This window comes from Gymnoscopelus braueri, assembly GCF_963280865.1.
Source record: "Gymnoscopelus braueri genome assembly, chromosome: 8".
In the NCBI taxonomy this organism is placed as follows: Eukaryota; Metazoa; Chordata; class Actinopteri; order Myctophiformes; family Myctophidae; genus Gymnoscopelus; species Gymnoscopelus braueri.
Genome location: NC_137609.1, coordinates 11004879 through 11018291, shown reverse-complemented (window position 1 = coordinate 11018291; position 13413 = coordinate 11004879). Strand labels below are relative to the sequence as shown.

General features: G+C 41.3%; 1 protein-coding gene across 1 annotated transcript in view; it reads left to right on the top strand.

The window, feature by feature from the left end:
• Window positions 1-3342, top strand: part of kcnk4b (potassium channel, subfamily K, member 4b) — an 18723-nt gene extending 15381 nt beyond the window's left edge. The window contains exons 6-8 of the mRNA XM_080435303.1: window positions 55-247; window positions 818-960; window positions 1683-3342. Coding sequence (XP_080291429.1) covers window positions 55-247; window positions 818-960; window positions 1683-2330 — 984 coding nt within the window. The 3' untranslated portion in view covers window positions 2331-3342. The remainder of the gene's footprint in view (window positions 1-54; window positions 248-817; window positions 961-1682) is intronic.
• The last annotated feature ends 10071 nt before the right edge of the window (window positions 3343-13413 follow it).

Here is a 13413-nt window from a genome sequence, read left to right as displayed (position 1 = left end):
CAGAAATCACAACTGGACTAAACTCTGTTGCTTTACCTTCACCTTCTGTTACAGAGGTGGCGGGTCAGTCCCACCTTCGTGCGTGTCTTCACTGCCATCTTCTCCATCGCATTGGGGGTGGGGCTGTTCATCGCTGTGCCTATTTTTGTGTTCCATGAGATAGAAGGTTGGAGTCTCCTGGAATCAGCCTACTTTGTAGTCATAACCCTGACAACGGTGGGCTTTGGAGACTATGTTGCAGGCACAGGTATGCACAGTAAATTGCCCACCCACTGTATGTCTGAATTAAAAAATAGCTAATAGAGACACATGTCAGCATTGGAGACGCATGGTCTGTAAGGGAGGTTAGGTTAATATTATGGAAATTGTTTACATCTTACTGCCTCCTAATTGATTCCTTCTTTGTGTAAGGGAGAGGTTTTCTTGCGTTTAAACTGCTTATTTATCTAATGGACAGATACGAACTTGACTAATAGAAGGCTATATGGATTGCTCTAGCTGTGTCTCCTAATAATGTTGACATTTCTATTTGCCATAGCAAAATGAATTCGACTACTTCACTCATCGCCAATAAATTCACAAGTCAAATGTAATGCACCAAAGTTCATTTAGCTCGACACTAATTTCATTTACCTCCTGAATTATTAACTATTACTTTTCTAGTAAAGGATGAATAATTAATCGGATCATCTGGGAGGCCTGTTAGGCCCTCTAGTAGCTACGATCTATCTACTTTAGTCTCCAGGGGAGTTACAGGACTGCATTGGCTGTCTTGGCTCTCACTGCTATACACTTATGCCAGTGTGTCTTTTCTAAGGTGACTCTGGGATCGAAGGGAGTGAACACTGGTATAAGCCTTTGGTTTGGTTCTGGGTCCTGCTGGGCCTGGCCTACTTTGTGTCGATATTAGCCATGATCGGAAAGTGGCTTCGGGTTCTGTCGAAGAAGACCAGAGCTGAGGTACAGTACCCTCTCCTCTCCTCTCTCTCCTCTCCTCTCCTCTCCTCTCCTCTCCTCTCCTCTCCTCTCCTTGTAACTATTCCTTAATTTTTACTATAGAGAGTATGCACATGCATCACTTTTCCACTGGGACACGCCCACTTCATCTAGACTGAGTGGCAAAACATTGGGCAGCATGGACCATATTCACACGCCGGCCATGTTGCTATTTAAGTCAATGAAGTGCCACCCCGGTTGCCACGGAAACGGAGTGGCACTTTCAATGTTAAATTCCAAAATGGCCACCGTGTGAATATGGTCTATGGAGCGTTGGAGTTTGGAAGCGCTTGTTGGAAATCACTCAAGGGTCCTGCGTACCACCTGTTTTGAAACTGCACATAATGCAGGAGGCAGCAGAGGACGTTGCGTTGTTGAAAACGAGCGTTTCCAAACTCTGACACGTAGAAAAATATATAATAACCTGCACGGAATTTATTGACAGAAAGTAGCTCATAACATGGGCGTGGATTTTTATGAAACAAAAACTTTGCAGATAGAAAGAGGATTATTCAAGCTTTCCGTACAGCTGCGATGTTGGACGTATGGGCTGTCAAGGCCAGAAAGTAGTTTTTTGCCACTCAGTAGGCGTTCCCGCATAACTTCCGGGTACGATGATGTCACTCGCATAGCCTCAATTCCATAATTATTTCCCACCGTCTCTTATCTTCCTCTCTCTATTCTAGATGGAGGCGCTGAGTGCCCACGCTAAGAACATCCAGAACTTGTCCGTGGATTTCCGCATAGCAGGGAAACTCGATGACCCCTTCAAGCGGCATCGGAAAAGGCGGCACCACGGCCACAAACACGACTCAGCCAACGGGGCCAACGGGGGGGTCCCCGGTGAGAAAGACCCAGACCAATCCAGCCAATCAGAGTCTGAATCGGGTTCCGGTTCCGGCTCCGGTTCCTCTTCCTCCAATGAATCTGAATCCGGCTCACAGGGGTCCCAGGTCACCCAGTCGGAGCACATGCCTGAGGCGAAAACCGTGGAGACCTTGAAGGAGGAGGAGAAGGAAGAGGAAGAGGAGGAGGAGGCCCGCCCGGATCCTCTGTTCTCTCAGCCTCTGGACTTCTTTGGGGAGAACCTGGCCTTCATTGACGAGTCTTCCGATGCGCTGAGCGGAAAGCTGCACTTGGATCCTCTCCTGGACACAGCACAGGAACCCAGCCTGACGCCTTCCCGTCCCTCCAGACACAGCAGGAGACGCCAAAGGAGACCCATCCCACAGAAGAATCTGAAAGCTAACCACGCCAAACACCACCACACACACCCGGAGAGGAAGGCCAACGGGGACGTGCTGCACTCTCCGAGTTCCCCAATCAAGCCTTAAGATTTTTTTTGTTTTGATGTGTTGAGATTAGCTCCACTGGCTGCACAAATATCCCCTTAAATGTTATGAGATATGCTCAAAATGTGTCTTATTATTATAAGTGGCCTATATCTGTTGTTCACCATGCCTACTAACAGACATTTAAATAGAAAACATGGGTATACGTGTTTTTTGATACTCCAAGCATGAGTGTGTATGCCTGAATCACAGATGCTGACCTTTAGTTTTTTTTATGTTGTTAGCCATAATATTACATATTACCTTGGTGTTAGTGCCCTCTACTGGGAAGATATGTAACTGCGTCATTCCTGTCCTTCAAACCGATACAGTAATAGGACTCAAACACGGGCTATTGGCATTGAGCCAAGCCATACAGTGTGATAGATGCAACTATGACACATCACACATCAAACAAAAACGATTTTCTTTTTTGTTATTATAAACCTGCCATAGCAGTCTGGAGCTGAGACTGCCGAAGCTTTGATCAAAGACAGGTGATGCTGAATCCTGCCAAAATCATATAAAGGTCTTGCATGGACTATCTAAGCTGTATGAGTATGACAAGAGCTTCTCCAAAGGTTCCCAACTTTCTGTTGACCATGAGGTCTGGTCATTTGATTGGGGAACATTAGTGCTGTCAGAGAACATTTCAAGATGTTTCTTCGTTAGGTCTCATAATACTGTTTACGGTTTTTCATGTTACACCTCTTGGTTCAGACCCACTGGTTGAAAAAGACTGCATTAGAGTTTCATTCTGAAATTAAATAAAAGGGTGAAAAGGGCTCCTACCCCTGCCTGGGAAATGTTTGCTGGCATGAGTAGATCTAATCGAGGGTTCCTAAATCAGAACTCACAAACACAATAATGTCAGTTTCAGATTCATACAAATAATGCTTTTGCACTTGGCATACAGAAACCCTTGCACTTAGTATATAAAACTTTTAACCACTTGAACCCCTTTTCGGGGGCATTCGCCAAAAATACATCATACGACAAAGTATATAGGGCTTAAAGGTGCTGTAAGTGATAGTTTTTGGTTTTTGGTTAAAACAAAAAAGTTTTTAGTTAAAAGGTTAAAGCTCTATATTGTGATAGCAATCATTGCGTTCACAGTAACAGAGGTCTCCCCATCCTTCCGAGTTCCAGTTCCAAATGTTTTGTTTCATTCACTTATTTAACTGTATCCTCCATGGGTTCTCTCTCCTGATTAAAATGGTCCTATGAGCTGGAGAGACAGGTAGACCCCTGTTATTGAACAAATACCCTATAATTACTACCAACATATAGAGCTATATACTAATATACTATAACTAATTTGAACAAATATATAATTTATGCCCCCTTTCAGTGGTTAACTCAGAGTACAGTGGTTAACCTAGTTAACTCAGGACCGGGTCCATTTGGTTACACTGTAAAATCCAAGTAGGCTAAGTATCTGAGTGCTGGTGGCCACTGCACTGGGATGAACTGCGATATTAAAACTCATAATTATAATTATCTTATAATTATTATGATTTTTTTTAATCCTGCCTAGTTCATTTCAGGTGGCAAATGTTTATAGAGTATTTAGCATTTTGGAATGAAATCCATCATATTGATATATTGAATTTTTTTTTGAACACTGTGTACAACCTCAGCTTTAATGTTTTCAAATAAGAATGTATTAATCATATTGCCTATATGAAATAAAAAATTGGAAATGAAAATGTAAAGTTATAAAATTGACCTAGAACCAGAAGTACCAGCCAGGAGTCCCCAGGGACGGGAAGTGTGCAAGGAACACAAACTGCTTAGATGCAATGGTAATAGACAATAGTAATATATCTGAGCAGGCTGAGCAGCCTTCGAGGAGATGAGGACACACATTTGGCAGGTGGTACAATTTGTCACGAGTTACTTTGCTGCTATTTCATCAACATGCCACTAGAGGACGCACTAGCATTCATACTGTAAAACTATTAGTGGACAAGTAATGTAAATGTATAATGATTAACCTAAGGCAGATTCTACAAATGTCTTCTAAATCCTAACAGTTTTCTGAAACAGTTATATTGCTCTTATATCAGTGATTCTCAAAGTTTTTCATGTCAAGGACCCCCAAAATGTTTGTATTTGGCCGCGGACCCCCATCTCAAAATATTTAGTTCCAGGGACCCCCAGAAATAAAGATTTGAGTAACAAATGTTCGCTTTAAAAATATATATATTCAAAGATTTACAAAAATGTTCATGATTTTTCAAAAACTGCAGATCTACAAACTCATAGCTCAGAGCTTGTATATCTGCTAATTTTGAATAGCCAAAGTATAAAATAATGGTTAAAGTGGTTAAAATCTAAACTGACAGATGCCTTTTCCGGTCTTAATGGGTTAAACAAATACCAGTAAATTGTAGGCCTACTTAGAAGATTTTTTTTTAATTTACATAGAGTAGACCAACACACATTAACATTAGGCTACACTGCAAAATGCTGTACTGTTTCTTATACAGTCTACAACAAGTTGAGGAAAGTCATTCTATTTGAATAGTGAATCATTAAGAATGCCATTTAGAAGTACACGCCTAGTCAGTGTGTGTGTGTGTGTGTGTGTGTGTGTGTGTGTGTGTGTGTGTGTGTGTGTGAGAGAGTGTGTGTGTGTGTGTGTGTGTGTGTGTGTGTGTGTGTGTGTGTGTGTGTGTGTGTGTGTGTGTGTGTGTGTGTGTGTGTGTGTGTGTGTGTGTGTGTGTGTGTGTGTGTGTGTGTGTGTGTGTGTGTGTGTGTGCGCGTGTGCATGTGCGTTTGTGCGCGTGTGTGCGCGCGCACGTGTGTGTGTGTGAGTGTGTGTGTATAAAATGCATCCATATGCTCAAAATACATAGTCATTTCCTATAGATTTTTTTCATATAGGCTATTTTCTTTTGTGTCTTCAGTGATATGTTGCATTGCACAGGCTACAGCAGCAACAGACCATCTTTACACATACCCAGGTGGGCCTTGAGTTACAAAAGGTCGAGACCCCTGGGCTACAGTATGCTATCACATGCACAAACAATTGCTCTTACATGTTTGTATTTCAGCTGTTACACCTGTTTCAGGTCACAGGCCACCAAAGGCACTCTATGGCCTCCAGTATATTGCTAGTACCGATTAAAACTGGACAAATGCCACCCTAAAATATGTTGGTATCTTCTTGTAGCTTCCCATGGTATTTAGTCAACTGGCATACACGACGTCTCGTTCACATTGTTCTATAGGCTTTGGTTACAGCAAAAGTTGAGCTGCGCCTTTGGAAATTGTCCTTTGTTTGTCTTTCTCTCTGGTGCGGCAGCCAAGACAAAAAGTCACCAAAAAGTAGGGCGGGACTCTCACACAGAATAAAGGAGATCAGAAGAGTGTCCTGGATTGCAGGTACAATACCTCATTAAGAATCAAGGGCTGACCAGAGTACATGGAGTACTTTATCAGCAATCCAGTCCTCTAGGGGTTTGCTAGAAGAACCACTAGACATTTGAGAGTCTAGACACTCAAATTTGCTCAAACCACTAGAAATTAGAGACACTGCTAGTGCAGTGGTTCGCAACCTTTTCAGGCCGTGACCCCCCAAAATAATCATATTTGAACTGGGGACCCCCCACCTTGATAAGCACTTGGAATGTAGGAGTTGGGGCATTCAATTTTGTTTGACTATAGGTTCCACAGATAAAATCTGTGAAAATAGCAGATCTACAAGCTCACACCGCCTTGCGTTGCGAGCGTAGATCGACAATTTGCAGTAATGGTCTTTTTCTTTTCAGGTATTAAAAAGGTCTTAAAAGTCCTTAAATTGTCATTTCACTGTCATCTGGAGACCCCTCCAAAATCATGTGGTGACCCCTGGGGGTCACCACATTGAGAACCCACAGGTTGAGAACCACTGCTCTTGTGCGAGATGAGTCCCTCCCTGCTTTTTGTGATTCTATAGGCTTTAAAATACATTTTCACTTCATTTATATGAGTGTATCATATGTGCACTCTACAAAAATGGAGGCCCACCACATCCCTGTTTATGATTTATTCACATCTACTGTAGTCTCACATGATTCAGTATAAATGAACAGCTTGCACTGTGTGTTGAATTTGATAGACTACATTATATTCATTCATACATTCACCAATGATAGATAATACCATAAAGTACTCATTATACAGGATGGCCCGTTTCACAATTACATTATTGGATTGTAATTAATTCATGTGCTCATCACATTGATGTTGCAGCTGATAAAGCTGAGTCTGATTTAATGACTTTGTGCTGCTGGGTAGCCTAACGTAAGAATAAATCATTTATCAGTTAATGTATGTTTTGTGTTAATAATCTACATCTAAGAAACTAAAGCTGTCAAATAATTGTAGTGGAGTTAGAAGTACAAGAGAAGTAGGCTAGTGGAGTAGAAGTATAAAGTTAAAGTATCTAAAAATGGAAATACCCAAGTAAAGTAAGTAAACGTACTTGAGTACTTAATTACTTTCAACTGACTGCACATGTTTTGTTCACTCATTTGCTCATTCAAATAACCAGTGCATATATCTATCAGCTCAGTATTACATTTGTATCTTTATTCTTATTGTCTATGACTAGACTATGTTTTGCACCCTGTCCGTCGGTCCGTCCGTCCGTGTGTCAGTCTGTGAACAGCGAATCTCCGGCACTGTTGGCTTGATCGCAGCGAAACTGTGCACACACACTCCCAGGATGCCAGAGCAGAACCTCTGCCTCTGCATTTTTCACATGGGCCTGTTATAGCGCCACCTGGAGGCCGATTTTTGCTAAACACATTTTTTTACACTACTTCTGCAGATTTTGTCCAAACATCGCGCAAATCAGTACACAGTATCTCTATAGTCATTAAACGAAATAAGTCTTTCAGATTTTTCATATTCCATCCTAATTGGCTAAGATTGGCTTCCAAAGTTTGCAGGAGTGCACCATTTTGAACAAAATGCCTCAAATCATGAACACAGCGACATTTTTTAAATCAGCCTCATGGTGGCGCTATAACGTACCGATTTAGTTTTTACCTATAACTGCACCAATCTGTGTAAAACGTTGTAAGGCCAAGGAAAAACCTTTGCCCTGCATTTTTCACATCTGCCTTTTATAGCGCCACCAGGCTACAAGCGCCACAAGGATATATTAATCCTTCAGATTTTATCCAAATTTCAAGAAAATAGGCACACACTCTATAGTCATGTGATCAAGACGGATCTGTTTGATTTTTCATATTCCATCCTGATTGGCCAAGATTGTCATCTAAAGTTTGAAGGAGTGGCCCATTTTGAACAAAATGCACAAATCATGATTGCGGTGAAACTTTGCAGCACATTCGCACTAATTTGAGGAACAACACCACATGCCACCCTTTTAACATTGCCCTATTATAGCGCCACCAGGAGGCCAATTTTTGCACACAAAAAAAAGGATATTACTCCTATAATTTTTTTCCAAACATCACGCAAATCGGTACACATTATAGTGATCAAGATGGATCTGTCCGATTTTACATATTCCATCCCGAACATTGCTGGCCCACAATAACCTACCTGACCTGGCGGAGACCTGTGCTCCCAGAAGCACTTTTTCTAGTTTAACTTGATTTCTTTCTCAGCTCTATATAACTTACCTGACATCTCCTGTCGTTCATGACACCACAATTTCCCTCAGGGGATCAATGAAGTTGCATTTTATCTTATCCTATAATAAAATATTGAACAAAAAAAACATATTTTTAATATCAACGTATGAAACATTGATATAAAAAAATGATAAATAGAGTTTAAACACAAAACATCAGTTAACACAATACAGATACTGTGTCGTGGGATGATAATGCGGACAGCAGAGCAGCCCTGCTGAGTTGCAGTGCTTCCGCAGGGACACAGCGCTGAATGACCTTGCTTCAAGGTCGCAATGACACTGCCGTCAGTTTCTCCTCTCTCGTGCACGCGCCATGCACGGACATTCTGTCACACCCGAGCCTTCACATATAGGATCACACAACACGTGCAGACCTCTATTATGTAGTTTTACACAATAGGAGGTATATAATACGCCTGAAGGTATAACATTAGTTTTGACATGCTGGGCTATTATAGACAGGCTGAGAGTTGGATAATAAAATAATATTATGAAGTGCTTTCGCTTTGCATTGTTATTACAATCATTCACTCACTTGCTCATTCATTCACAAATCATGCACATTTACAACTGAACACATGCTTATTATTACACGCAGTGGTGGAAAGTAACTAAGTACATTTACTCAAGTACTGTAGGCCTACTTATCTTATGTACAATTTTTTTGGTATTTGTACTTTACTTGAGTATTTCCAATTTCCAGTACTTTTACTTATAGGCTACTCCACTACATCTCAGAGGCTTTTTTTTTAAACTTTTACTCCACTACAATTATTTGAAATCTTTAGTTGTATACTTTGTAGATTTGTATTATTACAAAACACACATTAACCACTTCAGCCCTACATTTCGGCCATTTGAAAATAGCAAGCTCACAATGTGTAGCATACCTGATATTTTCAAAAGATTGTCATACATTTGAAAACTTGAAATGGGACATTCTGCATAATGAGTACTTTTACTTTTGGTACTTTAAGTACATTTTGATGCCAATACTTTTGTACTTTTACTCCAGTACATTTTGGATTCCGGACTTTTACTTGTAACGGAGATTTCTACACTGCAGTATTGGATACTTTTACGTTAATAGTAAATAATGTGAGTACCTTTTCCACCACCGATTACACAGAACTCTTGCGTGACAACTTTACACACACACACACACACACACACACACACACACACACACACACACACACACACACACACACACACACACACACACACGTGCGCACACAGTGATACCACTCTTCCTCTACCCGGCCGCACCAGCTGTTATGGTCAAGTTACCAGCGGATACGACATAGGGAGGGAGATCCTATTTCAAAGAGGATAAAAGTAAAGCGGACAACGTGAACAATTATTGCATTAGTTCCACTGTATGACTCCAGATTGTATATATATAAGCTATAAATAAACAAACAAAAGCAAGATGTGACAAATATGAGTTCTCTCCAGTAGGCTACGGTTTGATGTAATTTTTGACAGGGCTATATTATGTAATAATCTTGTTGCTACTCAAAATATACAGTTCTTTCCCCCCCATATTCCTCCCCTTCTCGTCTCATTGCAGTGATCCACTCTGATCCAGTGTTGCCATGTCCGCTTATTATAAGCGACTTTTCTTATTCTGTAAAGTCGCTTGTAAATATTCGGGGTTGCGTTTTTTTTGGGCTCGTTTCCAAAGTGTAGTTGCTTATTTGGGCTTGTTTCCCAATGCTATTTAAATCAGTGGTTCTCAAACATTTTCATGTAAGGACCCCCCAATTAATATGTATTTGTCCACATTTTCTTCAAGATTATTTTGAAAATAGCCGATCTACAATCTCGCAACGCGTCGTGATGCGACGCGTTGCGAGATTGTAGATCGGCTATTTTCAAATAGGCTATAGCCGATGTATTTAGGTTTCAAGTGCTCACGTGGCCTGTATAGTCGCTTCTTTTTGGCTTGTTTTCATAGACATGGTTGCTTATTTCTCTCACACAATTTGGCAACCCGGTTCCTTGGCCCAAATCCAAATAGAGAGTGCTCGTCGTCGCTGGGACGCGAGCAGGCGCCCGCGTGCGCGGCGTGCGTGTGGCCCGTAGAGTGGAATGAGCCGGGTCAGTGTCACAAGACCGACTTGACTTGACGCGTCGGTCGCTACCAAACATTTTCCATGCTATCTAAAGAGATGTGTGATTTATTTCACTCTGTGTGTATGTGTGCGTGCGTGCGCGCGCGCGTACACAGACACACATACACTCTTCTCGCTGCCCATTAAAGCGTATAAACGCCATGCTGTCGAAATTTAGATTAGATCGACAAATCGTATCTATTAAAAATATTTTTGTTTTATTTTTTGTTAATAATTGTTTTTATTCATCATATTATTGTATATGATATATATATATATATATTGTATATATTGTACATCAATACAGTTATGTAGTATAGCCTACATAGATGCATCATGAAACAAAAATAATAAAAAAAAAAGATACATATACAAAAATACATATTTTATATATTCCATTCCATATATATTTATGGAATGGTTCAGGCATATAGGAATTGGTTGAGGCAACTCAACTCTGCTCAGATTGCACCCAATAGAATCACAGAACCTAAACGTGTTGAGGGTTTCTTCTGCAGCATCATGCGTCATCATCATCATCATCATCGTCGTGAGTTTAATGTATAGTCGTATATTTAGGATTATAATACAGGGGGGACCGGGACTGGGTCATATTCTCTTTGTTGTACAGGCCCCGTGCCCAGTGTTGCCATGTCCACTTATTTTAAGCGTCTTTGAGCTTCTTTTTCTGTAAAGTTGCTTGTAAATAATTGGTAGTTTTTTTGTGCCTTGTTTCTAAAGTACAGTTGCTTATTTGGGCATGTTTTATTTAAACCAGTCGTTCTCAAATATTTGCATGTGAAGATTAATCGAAAAAAGATCGTGATCTCGATTCAGACACCTATGCGATCTCGATTTTGATTATTATTATTTTTTGCTTCATATTTTTATATTTACAAGAGAATCGTGTGAGAATCGTGATCTCAATTCTTATGGAGGAAAATCGTGATTCACATTTGAGCAAGAATCGTGCAGCCCTACAACTAACCCCCATCTGAAAATGTTTTATGCCAGGGACTCCCGTACCAAATTTGTGTCGTTAGAATGTTTCAAAATAATTGTTCAAAATGTTCACCTTTTCTCCAAGATCTTTTTTGAAAATAGCCGATCGACAAAAATTGCAGATCTACAAGCTCAGCTCACGACACGTCGCTGATGAATTATAGATTTGGGCTTCTTTTCATGGACCGGGTTGCTTATTTCTTTCGCAGAATCTGGCAACGCTAGCCCCGTGCCTCCTCCTAGTCCTATGACGCTATGAAGCGGCGCACGGACGTAACGGAGAAACACCGACGCAAGTGGGAAGAGGGAGGGGAGAGAGACATGGGATAGAAGAGAGAGAGCGAGAGAGAGCGAGAGACTACGTAACCAAACTACAAGCTCAGTGGTGCTGGTGGACGGCGGTGTGGAACAAGACAAGCGGAATCAATACCGAAAGAGACAACAGTAACATCATATATAGATCTTATATACGGAACCGGGGAAGCAGACAGACAGACAGAGTCGTGACACCGCGGTTGTGTCGTCGGTTATGATTTTTCCACGACCACCGGTGGATGTTGAAGTGGAGACCCCCGGCCGACCCCCCCTGGCGCAGATCGGCGACTTATCGGTGGCAACGACTTGACTGACTTGATTTGAAGACTCATCATCCTAACACACCATGGACGCTTAACATGTTACAGTAAGTGGCCCACGACACGGCGGAGGGGGGGTGACAGTAATGCGGTGGATCTTTAATCCTCTTCCGCGGAACTGAAACACAGTAGATCTGAAACACAGTAGATCTGACACACAGTAGATCTGACACACAGTAGATCCTGACACACAGTAGATCCTGACACACAGTAGATCTGACACACAGTAGATCTGACACACAGTAGATCTGACACACAGTAGATCCTGAAACACAAGTAGATCTGTTCACGCACAGGTCGGCGTCGCAAAGCCCCAGATTGCGTGACCACGTTACTGGGGGGTGGAGGCAGGGTACTGCCTTGAACGGCAAAGAACTGTAAGCTACTCCTAATTTACTTAGGAGTGTAGGCTACTGTACTGACCACCTTATCCTTAGGCCAATTATTATTCACAATTTTACCCCAAGTAATCCCCGTATTAAACTAATACAATGACACAGCGCCTGGCCACACTGTAGCATAATCTTCTGCAGGGAGTTGCTCAGTGAGCCGCAATATTTTATCCAGAGATATTGTTTGGCTTTTAGTGTAGTGTTAATGACCGGGTGCTCGCCATTACAGAGGATTGAGATGTATTTCGGGTCGTGTTGGCAAAGTAGCGTGCGTTACACTTGGTTTATTACTGCTGGCTTGGCTGTCATCGGTTATCAGTGGCGATGTGCAACTTCTGGGCAAAATGCACATCGGATACTTTGCCAACTGGACTTGCAGTTTTCACTGAACTAATCTATGCCTTAACACAGTGACCTGTACAAGCCCCCCATAGGCCTCCAGGGTTTGGGATTGGGATTGAGATCGCTGACCTTAAAGCGTAATCCACTTTTGCAATTAACCTTTTCAGCGGTTTGAGATCAGTATAGGCAAGGTCACCTCTGGCTGCTGTTCCTCCTTTCTCCACGGGGTGCCGCATGCAAAGCTCTCAAATGAGCTTAATACCAGTGTGATGTGCCTCCAGTAGGCCCTAAACCTATCAATCACATGTTAAGAAGACCACAGGTGCCATATTAAATCTCTGTGATAAGAAACTTTTGGAGGCTGTTAAAGACAGATACAAATATTGTTACCCAATGTGGTTACATTTAATATTTCAAGTGAGGAAAAAAACAGTAAGTCCCAAGCAACTGTTTTAATGGTCAGTTGACAGCTGTTTTTAGTATTCTGTGACATTGTCATCATTCAAATTATCTTTTAAACTCCAGTTAAATAAACTTTTCATTATAAAACGCCCAAATTCACAATCTTATGGGTTTAAACCATCCCTTCCAATTAAACATTTAGGCAAGTCATGTTTCATTGTAAATGTTAAGTTTGAATGTTTTTAATTTATTTATTATCCATTTATCTTTCTGGCCATTATCTTTAAATATAGCAAATCACCAAACTCAAACCTACTGAGTAAGCAAGAGTGAGAGGTATTGCTGGCTTTACTCTTGTCTGTCCTTCAAGCATTCCTGTGACTGTGACCTTTGGAATGTGTCACAGAGCATAAAGGGGGGAGGGTAGCAGAGTACTGTGGAGAAATATGTAAAAGATACAGCAGGCAAAGTGAGCGCAGAGGGTTCGTACAGTACAGTACCACTGAGAAAAGAAAGATTGTGTTACATGCAAGTTTTTCT